This window comes from Canis lupus, chromosome 19, assembly GCF_048164855.1.
Source record: "Canis lupus baileyi chromosome 19, mCanLup2.hap1, whole genome shotgun sequence".
Lineage (NCBI taxonomy): Eukaryota > Metazoa > Chordata > Mammalia > Carnivora > Canidae > Canis > Canis lupus.
In genome coordinates this window covers 33,720,991-33,737,400 of record NC_132856.1, presented here as the reverse complement: position 1 = coordinate 33,737,400, position 16,410 = coordinate 33,720,991, and the positions used below count along the sequence as shown (strand labels likewise).

Below are 16,410 nucleotides of genomic sequence, written 5' to 3'. Positions count from 1 at the left end.
TATATGTCTTAATTCTTTGCTTCACAGTTCTAGCCTCATCTTTTATATTTACTTGTTTGCCTGTCTAGGCTAAAACTTTGAGCTCCTCATTAAAGACAGGGTCTATGACTTCTGTTTTCCCTTATAGCCTTAGTACTTAGAACAGTTTCTGGTGTAGAGCATATGCTCAATAAATATTCATTGAGTGAATGAATGGATGAATGAATCAGTAGGTGTGTTTCATGTATCTAGCAACTACTTGGACAAATTTTTACAGTAGAATAATTGGGGGAAATAGGATTCTTGTTTTGAAATTGTCCCCAGTGGTTCCTGCACTGCTTGCATCTATAGGGAATCACTTAAATATGAATTCATGTGGGGAGCAGGAACAGCCTTTTGCAATTTACTTTGGAGAATCTGGCTGGAAATAGCATCCAGCTCAGGAAAAAAGCCAAAAAACAAACACACCATGGCTAGAGTAAACTATGAAAGAGCGCATCATCCTGTCTAGGGATAAAGCTCAACACTCAGCCTGCCCCAGACAGAAGAGAGACTGTCTTAGGATTCTAAGATGTTTAACTTAGCATAGCACTTTTCTTTTGGTAGAAAATGTCAGTGAAATATATTCCCCTTTGTAATTTTGTGTCTCCAAGGTATGTTTTAACATAGCTATTGTTTTAATTTATTTGAAATACCTTCATTGTGCCTTTTTCTACTGGTGCCAATGAGGAAAAATGTCTTTTACTTCAAAAGACATTTGAAGTAAAATGTCTTTAGCTTCAAAATTATCTAGAGATTAGAAATATATACCTTAAAAGTGCTATTTTGGTAGACTCTCAAGGAGCCAGTAGTGTAAGATTATGTGGCTATATTTTAATAGTCAACCGACTGTCATTTTAACTAACTGGCGACAGTTCTCTAAGGCCATTGATAATCTCACATTCCCAAATTGCTGTGCATGGAACAGTCACATTACTCTACTTGTCACCTTTTTAGCAAGGTAATGTAAGCCAAGATGGTCAGAGTCTGCAGCACTGTGTATGCAGGAGGTTCTTCATTTCACTGTGGGTCATAAAACTATGTTCATTTATTCCATAAATGCAAAGTGTCTACTCCGAGACAGATCCTAGAGTTAGGAAGAGAAAGACTCTATCCTTGTTCACAGTCAGGTAGCTGGAGATAGGGAAAAACAGAAAAGTGAATGGGAAAAAAAAGAAACAAAAAAAGGAAGGAAGGAAGGAAGGAAGGAAGGAAGGAAGGAGAGAAAGAAAGAAAAGAAAGAAAGAAAGAAAGAAGAAAGAGAAAAGAGAAAGAAAGAAAGAAAGAAAGAAAGAAAGAAAGAAAGAAAGAAAGAAAGAAAGAAAGAAAAGCGAATGAGATGATGAGCATCAACATTTTACCAAATCTGTTGATGCTCTGGACCAGTCATGCTCCTCATTTACATAAGCTTGCCCTCATATAGTATGCAGATTAAATGCTTTTAAAATAAAGATTAGAAACAAAGTAAAAAAAAATGCACTATGTTCTTTAGTGATGATGAGGAATCAGAACTGGCATGTTTCCTTGTATTGCTAGTTGAGCAGGTTTGAGCTAGATATTTAGCATTTGCTGGCAGGGTCGGTTTTTCTCATGAGCAGCAAAGGGCATAGATTTATCCTTAGACCATAGGAGCTAATCTGGAGTAGGAGGACTGCTGTCGTTTCATGCCAGGATTTAAATATTAGAAAGTAGGGGGAATCTAATAGAAAAAGTAACACACCAGAAGTAGCTTAACTGTATTAAGCAGTAAATGTATCATACTTTCTTCAGGTAATTCTTTATATTTTCTTATCAAGTTAAAAGGATGCCTTCCTGGAGACGGGAAATGACCAAAATGGATTGGCCTTCTATCTGACAAGCATCTTGGAGGTGACCAGTTATAATTTTAGATAATCGTGTTAAATTACGCTGTGAGGTGTGACAGGATGCAAAATGTGAAGAGCAAGTCTAACACCATGCTAAGTGTGAATGAAAGCCTAAGAGTTGCCAATTTTATGAGGTGTTAAGACACTTTTCTGAAATTTGACCTAAGGGGTAAAAAAGTAAGCTTCGTTACCTGAATAACATTTGCACTACAGAGCTTAAAATAATCTGTTGCATATCTATAGATTATCTTTGTTTTGATCATCTGTATCAAATTTGCTATTAAATATTGGTTACCCAATTCTAAATATAGGGTTTATTTCTTTATTCCAGTTATTGTAGTCATTGACATTCATAACTTTTCCCGTTGAGGCTTATGGCAGAGTCTGGGACGCTGACCCTAAATCATTAGGATTTTATGAGTCCTCCCTTCTGTCAATGACGTAGAGTTCTGGTATTCTCTCTTAGGGACAGCTGGGGATCTTTTTGCCATAACCCTTGTAATAGACATTTATATGGCTTTCTTGGGCTGCTGATGGTCCTGCAACAGCCTTCTTTGTTCCTGGGATTGTGTTCCTTAGAGTGAAGAGGAAGGAGGCATCTCCAGCACAGAGAGTCTGATCTGATCCCCCACCCGAAGCTTCCTATCACCTCTGAATACCCATTTTTATCAACACAAAACTGAGAGGTAAAAGGCTGAAAACATGATGGTTCAATCACTGCAATGATTTATCTTCTTTGTTACTTAAAAGCTCGTTTGGCACTATGTGTGTATGCCCTTGGGTATGTCAAGCCATGATTTAGAGCTTGGACCTTCCTCTTAATTCCCTTTACCAAATTCTGAGCCGTGTCTTTTGCTGATTACAGTCTATACTCAGAGTTCCAATCCAGGCCACTCCTGGATTTTTTCATGTATTCTCAAAATCTTTTTAACAGACATGCTATGCCAAGTAATTTCCAACCTAATGGGGAATCAATTAAAATGAGAAAACATGGAGGTTGTATTCATGCTTGTTCTCTGCTCTCTTACATAATTCATAATGAGTTCTACTCAACTACCTGAGTATTGGTCGGTGACCTCTGAGCCCAGTGGAACAGACGTTCATAGACATTTCCATCATAACAGCCAAGTGCTGAATTTAAACAGTGATCCATGAAGTCAAAAGCATCAGTTAACAAGATGGCATCCTTCCTGCGAGAGAAAACAAGAGTTTGTGAGTATTTTAGATTGCTTTTATGAATCTGTTTAATCAGGGATGGTGAATAACAACACCTAATTAAGAGGTCACAACAACTCAGCTCGGTTGTTTTGAACAACTCAGCTTTAATTTTCTAAAAGTTTTAATTTTTGATCTGTTAGATATACAAGTAGAAGGAGTCCAGTAATCTTCAAGGCTTATTATTTAAAATCAGCACATCCTTGTCTCATCTGTGCTTCCCCCACCTCGGGCAATCAGTTTCAGTATTTCAGCTCGTATTTTGGTATTTACCTGAATGCCTCTAAATATCTTGTGTGGATTGCTACTTCTTGGTTGTTCAGTTTTAGGTATTATCTGTCAACTCTCCATTACAAAAAGATAAGGATGTGTTTTTAGTTCCCTCTTGTCACCCTTGTATCATCCTGCCTCACCTCTGCTGCTTCTTGGTGTTCCTGCTCCCAGTATAGTTATAATTCTGGTCAGACTTATATTTGGTGCTTGCATTATTATGACTATATGTGTGTCTATAACTGTGACTTCACATATCTTGCTCGTGGTTGAGCAGTGTCCCTACCATGTCTCTCCCATTAGAGTGATCTACCTCCTGGTCTGCTGTTTCTCACTGTAACTTTTGTCATCATCCATAGCAATTTCAATACCTACATGAATGTTCCTCTAAAATGCGGCTTCTTGGTTCTTGGATCTTCTCTACTGACCTTGTTCTAGGGCTCCCTCTGTCACTTTCCACCAAGATGCCATCCCAGGACTCAGTTCTCCATATCTGCACCTTCTCCATGATGTGGGGCGTGTTCCTTTCACTGGCTCCTGCCCTTTTGGCTTACCCCCTCTAGAGTTCTGACTCCGATAATCTTTTTCTTTTCTTTTTCAAGCAACAAAATGTGTTTTCTTTTAGCCTATTGAATGAAATATTTAAAAAAAATTGTTCACAGGATGCCTGAGTGGCTTAGTGGTTGAGAGTCTGCTTTTGACTCAGGTCGTGATCCTGGGGTCCTGGGATCCAGTCCCATATCAGGCTCTCCTCCCTCTGCCTATGTCTCTGCCTCTCTTTCTGTGTCTCTCATGAATAAATAAATAAAATCTTAAATAAAATAAAAATTGTTCACATGTTTCTTTAACTTTTTTTAGCAAGGGTATGAAACATAACATTGCAATTTTTTTTTATACTCTTCCCTAGTCCTCCTTTTACAAAGCAGTTGAGGTGACTGGGATACTGTAGCTTCCTATTTTAATCTTTTCTGGGTGACCCTTCATCATCACTGTGAGAGGATTTCCATTTAGGGCTGGTTATACTTCTTTGACCCTACCAGTACCTACCACTTAACTTAATGTCCCTCATCCTCCTGGTGGCCTCCCTTCCTTCCTTATTCAGCTGAAATTCTATGGTCTGTTATATTCACTCCCTCAGAAATATATTCAGCAGTTTTTCATCAACTCTGTGTCACCACCTTTGTAGCCATATGTGGCTGGGAAGTCAGTACTGACTGGTGTAATGGGAGTTCAGGTGGGCCCTTATCTGCTGGCTAGCAGTCATAAGACATTGCTCTCATTCCTTTACTCTTTCATTGCCTTAGATGATTATCTCACATCTCTCTTACTTACATGACTTTTTGTCCAATTTCACTGGTAAAATAGAAGGGGTAAGAGCACACCCACAAGTTCCCACCACTTTATTTATACATGCTTTCTCTGTTTTTGGTATAGGTACACTGTCCAGGCTCCCAGCTCATGCCAGCCCCTCCTCATCCCTTAGATGCCTTCTCCTCTTCCCTATTAGAGAACAACATACTAGAAATTTTCTTGCCTTTTCATTACAATATCAAAATCCCCTTCTCTACTGGATCATTTTCATATACAAACATGCTATCCTACCTCCCGTCCTTAAAACAAGATTTTGAGTCTGTTTTCCTCTCCATCATCTACTCCATATCTTGGCCCCCCTTTATGATAAAGCTCCTTAAAAGTGTTGTGCTTGTTTATGCTTTGATATTTCTTCTTTCCACCTGTTCTGCTAAACTAGATCCATTCAGGTTTTCACTTCCACTCCACTGAAATAGCTCTTGTCAAGGCTACTTCCTCTCATCAACCTTGGAGGGTCCCAAGACACAGTACTCAGGCCTCTTCTCTTCATATAGTCACTCCATGTGATATCCTTCTCATGGCTTTAAATACCAGTCATATGCTAATGACTTCCAAATTTATCTCTCCAGTCTCACTTACCTGCTTATTAACATCTTACTTGATTACTAATAGGCTCTTCAAACTTAACATGTTCAAAGCCAAACTCCACATCTTCTGCACCTTCTCCTGTGCATCCTGCCCAAACCTGGCATATATATAGGAAATGGCAACTCTGTCCTGGCCAAAAACTCGAGCTCCTCTCTGTCACTTACACCCCACACCTGTGATCTGTCAGCAAATCCTGTTCTACCTTCAAAATATATCCATACTTCAGCTACTTCCCATCACCTCCAGTATTCTCATCCAGTCTAACCTGATATCATCTTTCACTTGGATTATTGAGGTAGCCTCCTAGTTGGGCTCCCTGCTTTTTATTCATCTCCTTCCCCAGTCAGTTCTTAATATGGCAGCTGGAGTGATCCTTTAGAAAAATATATCAGATGAGTGAAATGGTGAAAACCTTCCCACTCTCACACAAACTAAAAGCCAAATTTTTAAGTCTTTCCAATGATCTCTACCTGTCTTCACCCCTGGCCCCAGCACACCCTTAACTCTCTGACCACTGCTCTCATTCACCTCAGTCATGCCACTCCAGCCTCTGTGGCCTCTTCTCTTTTCTCTGGGGGAGACGTGCCAAGCAAGCTCTGGCCTCCAACATTTGTACTTCTCTGCCTGGAATGTTCCTTTCCCAGCCAACCCCATGGCTCCTCTCATGTCCCCACCCCTTGAGATCTTTCCTCAGATACCACCCTCCCTGGGAGGCCTTCTCTGACTTATTTAAAACTACAGTCAGTGGAGGGTACAACTCTTGATCTTGGGCTTGTGAGTTTGGGCCCTGCATTCAGTGTAGAGATTACTTAAAAGTAAAATCTTTAAAAAATCAAAATGAAGGGATGCCTGGGTGGCTCAGTGGTTGAGCATCTGCCTTTGACTGAGGGTATGATCCCAGGGTCCGGAATCAAGTCCTGCATTGGGTTCCCTGTGAGGAGCCTGCTTCTCCCTCTGCCCATCTCTCTACCTATGTCTGTATGTCTCTCATGAATAAATAAAATCTTAAAAAAAAAATCAAATGAAATAAAACTACAGCCTGTCTCCCCACCCCACCCCCCGGATCCCCGCATTCCTAATCCTCTTCCCTGCTTTCCTTTTCTTCGTAGCATGTATTTACCATGTCGCACACTGTATGTTTGACTTTTCTGTGTGTGTTTGTCTCCTCTAGTCTTTAAGTATTTGTGGGCTTTTCGGTCTGAAACTCGTGTTCTTCATTAGCCTCCTGCTTCTTGAATTATTTTATCAATGGTTTGTTCCTTTCTATTTTTTCTATCTGCTCTTTCTAGACCTGTTTTTCAGATGATGGGCAGTTAGAATCAGTTTTCTTGCTATTTTTATCTTTTCTGCTAATTTTTATCTTTATGCTTTCTTTTCTGTGAGATTTTATGCAACTTTCTTTTCCAGTCCTTCCACCGAGCTTTTCATTTCCACTATCATTTTTGTTTCATAGGGCTCTCTCTCTCTCTTTTTTTTTTCTTCTGAATATTACTTTTTAAGAAATGACATTCTTGTTTTGTGGTTTTGTGTATCTCCTCTTAACTCTTTGAGGGCATTACTGGTCTTTTTAAAAAGATTCCTTCTCCTGGAAGATTCTCTTGTGCCCTCAAAGTTGTTTCCTTCTTGCTTATTTGGTCTCTGTTTTAAGTCGGGGGCTTCCCTTGGGTGTCTAGTGATCCCCGAGTCTCTGATCATAGCTAAGAGTGGGACATTACTTAGCTGATTAGAAGTCCAAGTGTGCTTGTCAATATGTGGGATTCACTATGGGGTGGGTGAGTTAGAGGGCTATGGTGTCAGTATCTTCAGTTTTGTCTCCTTTGGGCTGGTCACGTTCTTCAGAGAAGGAGCATACTATCATCTTTCTGTAGCATACTAGCCTGGCTGCCAGTTTTCTGGGAGCCAGGGAAAAGAGGGCTGAGGGAGGGGGCTTAGGTTAGCACCTGGCCTATAAACATTTATTCAGACCCCTGGTTTCTGTAGGGTAGCCTCACTGTCAACTATGCCTGATATTCCCTGGCCCACAGACCCGCTGTATACTCTTCTGCCAGGGTGGAGTCAAGGAGAATCTCAAAATTACTTTCAGAGGAGGAGGGGACCTGGGGGTTCAGCTCCTTCTGTTTCAGATGGAGCTGAACCCCCGTGGGTCTCAACTTTATCCCTATTGTCAGAGGTGCACAGTGCTGCTACTTCTTGGGGTTCTTTGGTATAACTTGTTTCTCACTTCTGGTTTATGATCCAGTTTTCTCTGGTCTACTACTGTTCATCTGCTTTCATATTTTCATGTTTCCTCCCCTGTTCTTTTTCTTTTTGTGGGTGTGTAGCTTTTTAAAAATTGTAATCCATGCTGTTTCAGGAGGGAACAAAAGTAAATACATATGTTCAATCTGTCATCTATACCTGTATGTCCTTCACTTGAGATTTTATGACCCCTTAAACAACTATAAACTGGGTCAGTTAGTTAACATTACACAGAAAGCTGGTTCTTAGTGTCACAGGGAATAGTGTGCCATCCTTCATTTGTTATCTCAGAAATTAGAGGGTGATACTAAGTAACCAAGGCAAGGAATTCTGACACAGAACCGTTACAAACATGGAGTCTGTTACATACCTAACTACCTCGCAGTAATAAGGTTACTTAGGAAACATAAGGTGAGTAAATCAGTTTGTGGGTTAGATGGATACCTAAAACCTCACATAACAAATTTAATATTCCAGCTAATTTAATAAAACAATTACAGCAATGCATAAGTTGCCTGTTTGTGCCAGTGCTCTTGGTCTTGTCTTAACTTGTAAGTCTCTGGTGCCAAGGCAAGTGCTTAGAAATGCTGTTGCAGATGTTAAAAAATCATGCTTATGAGATGTTAGGGGTTATCTTTTGTGTTTAATCATCTCTGTCAGTCAGGCTAAAACCTTATTGTTTTCATGTGCTTTATTATTTTTTTTAAAGATTTTATTTATTTATTCATGAGAGACACAGAGAGAGAGGCAGAGACATAGGTAGGGGTAGAAGTAGGCTCCCTGCAAGGAGCCCAGTGCGGGACTTGATCCAAAACCCTGGGATCACACACTGAGCTGAAGGCAGACACTCAACCACTAAATCACCCGGGCATCCCTGTTTTCATGTACTTTAAAATGCAGAGCATTTCAGGGGTGCCTGGTGGTTCCATTGAGTTCCATGCTCAACTCTTGATTTTGGCTCAGGTCATGATCTCAGGGTCCTGGGATGGAGCCCTGCATTGGCCTCCGTGCTCAGTGGGGAGTCTGCTTGAGATTCTCTCTCTCCCTCTTCCTCAGTTCCTCCTCCTGCTCATGAGCTCTCTCTCTCCCCCAAGTAAATAAATAAATGTTTAAAATGCCAAGCACTTCAGAATTAGACTTGGGTTTGAACTGTGCAATACTCAGCTCTGCTATTAATGGTTCCCACCACTGTATTCTCTATATAAGGGAAAGTTTAATACCTGAGGCATACTTGCATGAAATGTATTTTTGACAGTTTTTGATGATTTAATTAAACGTTTGCTGATTGCCAAATATCTGTTAGGTGCTGATAAGGAGTCATAAGTGGTAATGTTGCATATTGTTAGAAATAAACATAATTTTTTTTTTAGAAATAAACATAATTTGATCTAGTTTTTTAAAAACTTTGTCACAAGTAGCTAATTTTTAAAATTTCAAATCTTTTGCCTTTTTTATTATCTTAGTGTTCTAGATAATGTGAACTATTAGAGGTTCTAGCGGAAAAGTCACACACACACACACACACACAAACACAGACACAGTGTCACACCACCCCATATGAAGGAGTCATCCTGTTTTCTCAGAAAAGGTTAAATCCTTAAGGTAGCCCATTGTATCTTATGGACAATGGTGACTGACCTGTTTTGTTTTAAGTTGTTTCTTCTAGTATGCTGTTCAGGCTGGGGCTTTGGTTTCGATGTTTTTAAAGTGATCATTTAGATTATATATATAACGTAACAGAATGAAAGCATTGCATTAGTATGTCATGACCCTAAACTGTACTGCATTATGTTGCATTTAAGAACTATTTGTATTATTGCTTTATGAATAAATGTGTGAATTACTGAGTTTAAAAGAAAATTTCATCTTGAAGCTGAGAAACTAAGTTTAGTCAATTTAGTAAGAGTTTGCCTAAGCACATTCAACAAAGACAAGGATACATTTGAAATAAACAATCCCCTCACCTTAACTTTAATACAGTGTAGAAGCATATGCTCTGGGGTCCAATAGGTCCCAGATTGCACCCAGCTCCTCCCCTGGCTAACTGAGAGACCTGAGCAAGTTCCTTACTCCCTTTAGCCTGAATTTCCTCCCCAGTAAAATGGGGCAATTAATAGTACTCATTTCAAAAAGCTAGAAGGATTAAATGAGATGATGTATGTGAAAGCTTTTGGCACAATGCCTGGCACACATAAGTGTTCCTTAAATAATTAGTTATGATTGAGACTCATTATTAGTACATATTATGAATACAGTAGTATGCTTCATTTAGATACTATTCCTATTTCCTTTACAATGTTGAAGATTATTCAATTGAGATAATTTGTTTTTAGGTATTTTTATTTCTAATTGTTTTTTTATTTTATTTTTTCTTTCATGAATCCATAATACTTTATGTTGATGTAATCATGCTAGAGTATAAACCTCTCCAGGGTGGTTGCTACTTTTGCCAGACCTCATGTAGCAAGATTATGGAGCTGCAGTTTCAGAGTTTGAAGTAAACAAAGGACCTAGGGCTAGTCTCTGAAGATTACCATGCTTTGAGGGCCAGCCACTTACCGGATGAGGAGGAGCAGGTTCAGGTAGGCTGTTCTCACCGCATCTACTTGGGTCCCAGATAGGAAGCCATCGTGGAGAAAGTCACCCGAGTTTGTCAGGATACTGTGTAAAGCATAGAGATCACAGAGGCGTTTGAGCACCTGCTGAATTGCTGGTTCGTTTTCTAGTTTGTCCAGAGTTTCTGTAAAATTCTTCACACTGATATAGTAGCAATGTGCCTGAAAGACACAAAGATACGTTAGTTTCTGATTTCTGACTCCAGAAGTCCTCCTGGAAGCAGGGTAGGACTGCTGGAATAAGCTCACTGCGGCCAGGAGTGATCAGGAGGATCCTTTCCCAGGAGGCTGATCAGTGCCACCTTTTCTCTCAGCTCCCTGTGGGTCTGACTGAGCCTTTTTGACAGCATACCTGTGTGCGTATGTGTGTGTGTGCATGTGTGTGTGTGTGTGTGTGTGTGTCTGCATGCACGCATGTATACACATGCTCTTGATGGAGGCTTGTGGGCTCTGGGACTTGGCCCTGAGCTTCCTCATTTTGTTGGGGGGAAATTTCAAGGAGGTTTGAAAGTAGAAAGAATACAGGGGTATTGGAGGCTGGCATGGAGATGGTGGAGGACAGCACCACTTAAGAAAACAGCTATTTATTGTTTGCCATGCTCAGTGCCATGGTGTGTGCTTGTGTGTGTCTTGGGGTGAGAAATTAGAGGTTCAGTATGAACACAGAATTTTTCCCAGCTACTGAGGGTAAACTCTGCAAGGTAAGCAGGGCAGTTATTTGGCACATATCCAACAATCTGGCTTTGTCACTGGTTAAAACAAAACTTTCGGGCACCTAGCTGGCTCAGTCAGTGGAGCAAAGGACTGTCAATCTCGAGGTTATGAATTCAAGTCCCACAGTGGGCAAAGAGCTTACTTAAAATAAAATTATAAAACTTTTGGTACCACCTGGTAAGTGACCACTGCCCTCAACCCGGTAAGACCCCCCTGTCAGCCAGGATCCTTTCCTGGGACCCCCCCCCACCCCTTACAGCTCTGCAAATAAAGGATGAATGCCTGACCCAGCAGGAGGCTTTCAGGCCTCTGCCTCCATTAGGCCTGAAGTCCTTTCTGTTTGGCCTGTGCCCCTGCCCTACTGGTTGTTGAATATTTTGAATATTCCCTTCTCCCCAAGACAAATGCACATATTGTTATCAGGTAAGGTATATGAATTCCATGGGAGGAGGGAGGAAAGAAGAGCACATAAAAACTCTTCTCAAAGGTTTATGTGCGTAAAGATTAGCTGGGCATCTTGTGAAAATGCAGATTTCCAGATAGCTTCCGAGTAATGTCTTAAGTAGCAAGGCTTAGACTGTCTTGAGGGTTCAGAGAAGTTTCAGCAGGGGGTTATTGCATGTACACGGGGCTGTACTTGCGGGAGGCTGCATCACTGGGGCAGAATGAGGTGATGACAGAACTGTGTAAGTTAGGGTGGGTGGGCACCGCGACCTAGGCCCCTGAAGGGCTGTGATTGACATGGTTGGTGAGGTGGGGAATAAAGGCAAAAGAAATGTAGGTAAAATGAACTTTCTTTATAACTTACAACTCACTGACAAGTACTTGAGACTGAATATGACATTCCTCCTGGAACTCCTGTCTTAATATTAACGCCTTGCTAGAGGAAAAAACAGCCTTAGCTTGACAGTTAGCCGGGCCTCCAGGATCCTGTAAATATTCCTTCCTTAACATGTGAAAATCCTTTTGGAAACTTCATTGGCCTCTACCCCTCCCAATTTCAGTGTATGTGATCAATTGCTCCTGACAATCCCAGGGCTGCTCTTTCTATCCACTGGTCCTGTCCCCATGCTTTAATAAAACCACCTTCTTTTGCACAGAAAATGGCTCAATTTTTTCTTGACTGTTTGTTCCCGAAGCTCACATCAGTTGGGATTTCATTCTCTGGGGGTCCAAAGGCCACCAGAGTCTTTAACAGGGAATTGACCCCATCAGGTTTCTCACTTGGAAAGGATCTGCCTTTCCCATGGAGGCCTCACATGGGTGCTAACAACACTGCTTTGCCACCTGGACCTAGTGCGCTCACAGCCACACTCGGTTTGCAACATTTGGATATAGAAGAGGAACGAACAGATGTGCCCTGTTGCCTCCGCTGAGTCAGACAGCCCTTGGTGCTCAAACTGGACAGACCCTGCTTCCCTTTTCTAATCTGAGGGCCACATCCTTAAATTCTCAGGGCCTTGGGGTTGTGGAGTGGGGTGATAAAGAGCTGCCTGAGGGCCCCGGCCTCTGTGGCCTCTGGTGACAGTGAGTCAAACTTTGGCACCATGCTTTGAACACAATGCACTTTACTTCCTTTGTGTGTGTGTTGGTTTAAATCTTGCCTCCTGCCTAATTTGGGTATAAGGGGTGGGATGTGTAGCATTTATATGCTAGGTGCATCTGTAAGTTTTACATGTATTAACTCATTTAATCTTCATAATAATCTAGAAGGTAGGTACTATTATTTGCTCCATTTTGCAGATGAGGAGACCGAGGCATTGACAGATTAAATTCCTTGCCCAAGGTCACATGGCTAGTAGGTGGTAGCAACGAAAAATTGTCCATATCCTTGTTAAGTGTCTGTCTTCACCACTGCCTTGCCTTGCCAAAGCCACCAGAGACTGAGGCTGGATTATAATGGGTACCAGCATTTCCTCTAGTGGTCCTAGGAACCAGCCTCTCCTGGGCAGGGCCTCAGGTTACACAACCAGAGCTTATCAGAGCCTAAAGGTCCTTTTCATGCCCCTTTGTTATATGGACCAGAAAGTTACAGCCCAGGGAAGGAAGGACACTGGATGTCACATAGAGAGGCAGGTCATGCAGAGAGCAGGAAACATAACTTGGGCCACCACTCTGCACTGTTCTCCACTCCCCTTGTGTTGTTGTCACTCTCTACTTGCATATTTATGGTTTCTAGATGGGACATGGTGAGTGGTTAAGGTTTCTGTAGAGTATATGTTTTTTCCAAAGCATGAAGCTCAGAAACTGCAGATTTCTCTGCCCATTATGACTTTGGAGAGTCAGCTTGGGCACCATCTCTCCAGGAAGCCACTCTTCTTCAGCTTACAATGCCTGGGGAAGAAGGGACTTGCTCTTCTCCTCTAGGCTGGCTGAACTACCCACCCTCAATGCCCCTAGGACTTGGAGAATCACCTCTCTCCCTCATACACAGTGGCTGAGGTCATAGCTTGCATCTGTGAGGGAAAGGAAAGCAAAGCATCTTAACCATTTTCTACCTCTGGGACTTAATTCCTTTGAGTTCTATTTCCTCATCCGTAAAATGGAGGTTATGCTACTTTCCACCTCCAGGGTGGTATATATTAACTGAGGTAACCCTGGCATGCAGTGCCTGGTCCATTGGAAGGCAGGGCAGAGGTTTGGAAAATGGATGCCTAATGGGCAGCTGTGGTTCCTTTTGTTGTAGTCTGGTGAGAACACAGCCTTGGCTCACCCTCCTCTGGGTTGATAGGACATTTATTACAGCAGGGAGTCCCCCTGCGATGGACACAGCCCCGTGGATGGTGGCAGAGTTAAGACCAGTACCAGCTGATGTGTGGTAGAGACGGCGGGTCACCAGGTGGCGCTCATGCCCAGCCTGCACCGCGAGGGCTGCTACACTCCTTCAGGCTTTCCTACCATTTCCTGGGCCTGATGCCTGAGGGTCAAAGTGTTCACCTTGGTTTACAGTTCCAGCTGTAGGTAGGGCCAGAGCCCCAGCTCCCTAAGTGAGAGCTCAGGAGTTAACCTCTTTCCCACCCCATTACTCTTTGAAAGCAGTCGCTTTCTTCTACCCCCTTAATATGTCTGTGTCCACCCACGTTTCTCCCTGCCGTCTGCCAAGTTCTTGGACCACCCTCACTCAGCCCTTCTTGCCCAGACAGCTGCTGCCTGTTCCTAGTTGGCCTCCAGCCTCCAGTCCATTGCTCCCCAGGCAGCCTGTATGGTTCTTCTACAGTGAAACTCTGATCACCTCATTCCCCAGGTACAAAGTTTGCAAAGGCTTCCCATTGCAGTGAAAACAAACCAAACAGTCCACAGCGATGCAGAAGGTCCCAGGCCTTGCCCATCTTTCCCCCTCCCTTACCTGCCTTCCTTTTCTGGGTTCAGTCTTCCTCCTTTAACTCCTCCTTGGGAGGATTTGCATTTTCTCAAGCACCATGTCTTTGCTTGCCTCGCTTCCTTTTTCACCTGCTGTTCCCTTTGCCAGGAAACCTCCATTTCCCAAACCACAGCTTCTACCTGTTGCCTGGCTAATTTCAGCTCACTCTTGACGTCTTGGCTTGGATGCCACTTCTGGGAAGCCTTTCTGATCCTCATGCCAGGTAGCGATGTACCTCCCTGGGATCCTGTAGCCTGTTTCCCCATCCCAGTGCTGCCTTGATTGTACTGCCTATGGGCACCATCGAGCCCCCAGTACCCGGCCCAATGCTTGGTGTTGAGTGGGTGCTCAAATATTTGCTGACTGAATGTGAATTATGCAGAAACGCAAAACATAGTAGAAATTGAATCAGACATCTAAGGATTGCCTGTGGGGCTAAAGGGAGACTTGACCTGCTTTTCTATCTGGGAGGAAATATTTGAACAACCTCAAGCAAATCCAATAACACTGCCTCATTACATTTTTCCCTAAGAGCTGTCAGCAAGATTGCTTTGGAGTTAAGTCCTTTAATTAAAATACCCTGGACGAAAGCCTTGGAAGTGAAATGAGGGCAGCCACTGAGCAGGGCTGGGAATAATGGCAGAGCTCAGATTTTCTCAGCATGGTGGCCTGTGGGGGAAACAAAACAGGTCCCTTCCAGCTGGAGCTTTAGCTGGCGGGCAGCTCACCTTAGCAGCCTGGAGGTGTAGGACAGTGCTCTGGTTCCAGGCCTCATCCCAGTCAGCTCCGGATTGCATCAGAGTCTGTAAGTGATGCGCTGAGTCCTTTATGAGCCTGAAGGCCAAAGAAAAAGAAAGGTTCAACTTCCTGACTGAGTGGGAAAGAGACTGATGGAGTCTGGTCTCAGGCTGCCTGGGGAGCCTCACAAGTAGAAATACAGTAACTCCCGTTTATTGACAGTTTGTTTGTGTTGCAAAGCTAAATGTTTGCTCTACATTATCTCTTTAACCCTTCTAAGGGTAGGCATTCCCAATTTACAGAGGGGAAAACAGTCCCAGATTGGTTCACTAGCTGGTCCAGGGTCACACCACTAGTAAGGGTAAAGCCGTATTAACCTCTGAGCTGTAAAGCCTGAGGGCTCTAGGCCAGGCACTGAACCCCTTCCTAATGCAGACACCATCCTGATGCCAGTGTTTTCAGGCCACTCTGTTGACCGACTTCTGTGGCTGAGCAAGGACAATGGTTTTCCTGTAAAGGCTAGTGAAGCCAGTCAGTCACCCAGCCTGTAGGTTCTACCTAAGGGACCTTAAAAGGCTAGAAAAGAAAAGAAAACCAAACAAACTCTTGTCCTCCAAACCACTAAATTGGTCATTTGCCATTTACTTAACCTGTATTCTCTTACTTTTTTACTCCTGCCCATCCATCCACTCATAACCCATGAAATTGCTATGCAAAACAAACTGTTTATTAAGCAATATTTATTTTTTTCTTATCAGGGAGTTAGATAAGCAGATGTTATATTGAAATACAAGCAAAAATCAATATAATGGCATTTTACTTACCCTGAGCAGCCTTATTTGGCACGCCCCACCTCCCTCCAACTAAAATGTTAGTTCCAGGGACGCCTGAGTGGCTCAGTGGTTGAGCATCTGCCTTCGGCTCAGAGCATGATCCTGGAGTCCCAGGATCGAGTCCCACATCAGGCTCCCTGCATGGAGCCTGCGTCTCCCTCTGCCTGTGTCTCTGCCTCTCTCTATGTATCTCTGTGTGTGTCTCTCACGAATAAATAAATAAAATATTTTTTAAAAAACAAAATGTTCCATGAGGCTTGGGCTTTTTATGACTTGTTTACCGATAGATCCACTGTGCCTAGAACAATGCCTGGTGCACTGTGGACACTTAGTACTTGTGAAATAAATACATGAATGTCCAAAGTTGGTTGTGATCTTGAAATAATTATTAACCAGTCCTTAGACCACAGGTTGGGCTATAAGACCTCTTATTATATACTGAAAATATTTCTTCTGGGCTGTTTTGGTGCTTTAGTTGAGGGTGGGGGTGGTTTCGGAAAGTTTATTTCTTAGGTCCTTCAATCTCTCTTTCCTGTGATGGTGTCTCTGTTTGGTCAGGACTTCTTTTTATTTGCAGCCCCTTG

The 16,410-nt window shown here is 42.6% G+C and overlaps 2 protein-coding genes across 23 annotated transcripts in view; one reads left to right on the top strand and one right to left on the bottom strand.

Annotated features, from left to right (window-relative positions):
• Positions 1-9,409, top strand: part of PXK (PX domain containing serine/threonine kinase like) — a 141,228-nt gene extending 131,819 nt beyond the window's left edge. For all 6 annotated transcript variants that reach the window (XR_012011889.1, XR_012011886.1, XR_012011883.1 and 3 more), the window contains 2 exons: positions 1,815-1,887; positions 2,463-9,409. The gene's annotated coding sequence lies outside the window, so the exon portion shown is untranslated. The remainder of the gene's footprint in view (positions 1-1,814; positions 1,888-2,462) is intronic.
• Positions 1-16,410, bottom strand: part of ACOX2 (acyl-CoA oxidase 2) — a 31,661-nt gene that overhangs the window by 1,300 nt on the left and 13,951 nt on the right. For 16 of the 17 annotated variants that reach the window (XM_072785627.1, XM_072785631.1, XM_072785629.1 and 13 more), the window contains 3 exons: positions 14,984-15,089; positions 10,125-10,342; positions 2,941-3,073 (listed from right to left, as the gene is read on the bottom strand). In XM_072785627.1, coding sequence (XP_072641728.1) covers positions 2,941-3,073; positions 10,125-10,342; positions 14,984-15,089 — 457 coding nt within the window. Of the gene's footprint in view, positions 1-2,940; positions 3,995-10,124; positions 10,343-14,983; positions 15,090-16,410 lie in introns of those variants that run through there. The other variant, XM_072785637.1, reaches the window with a different exon arrangement.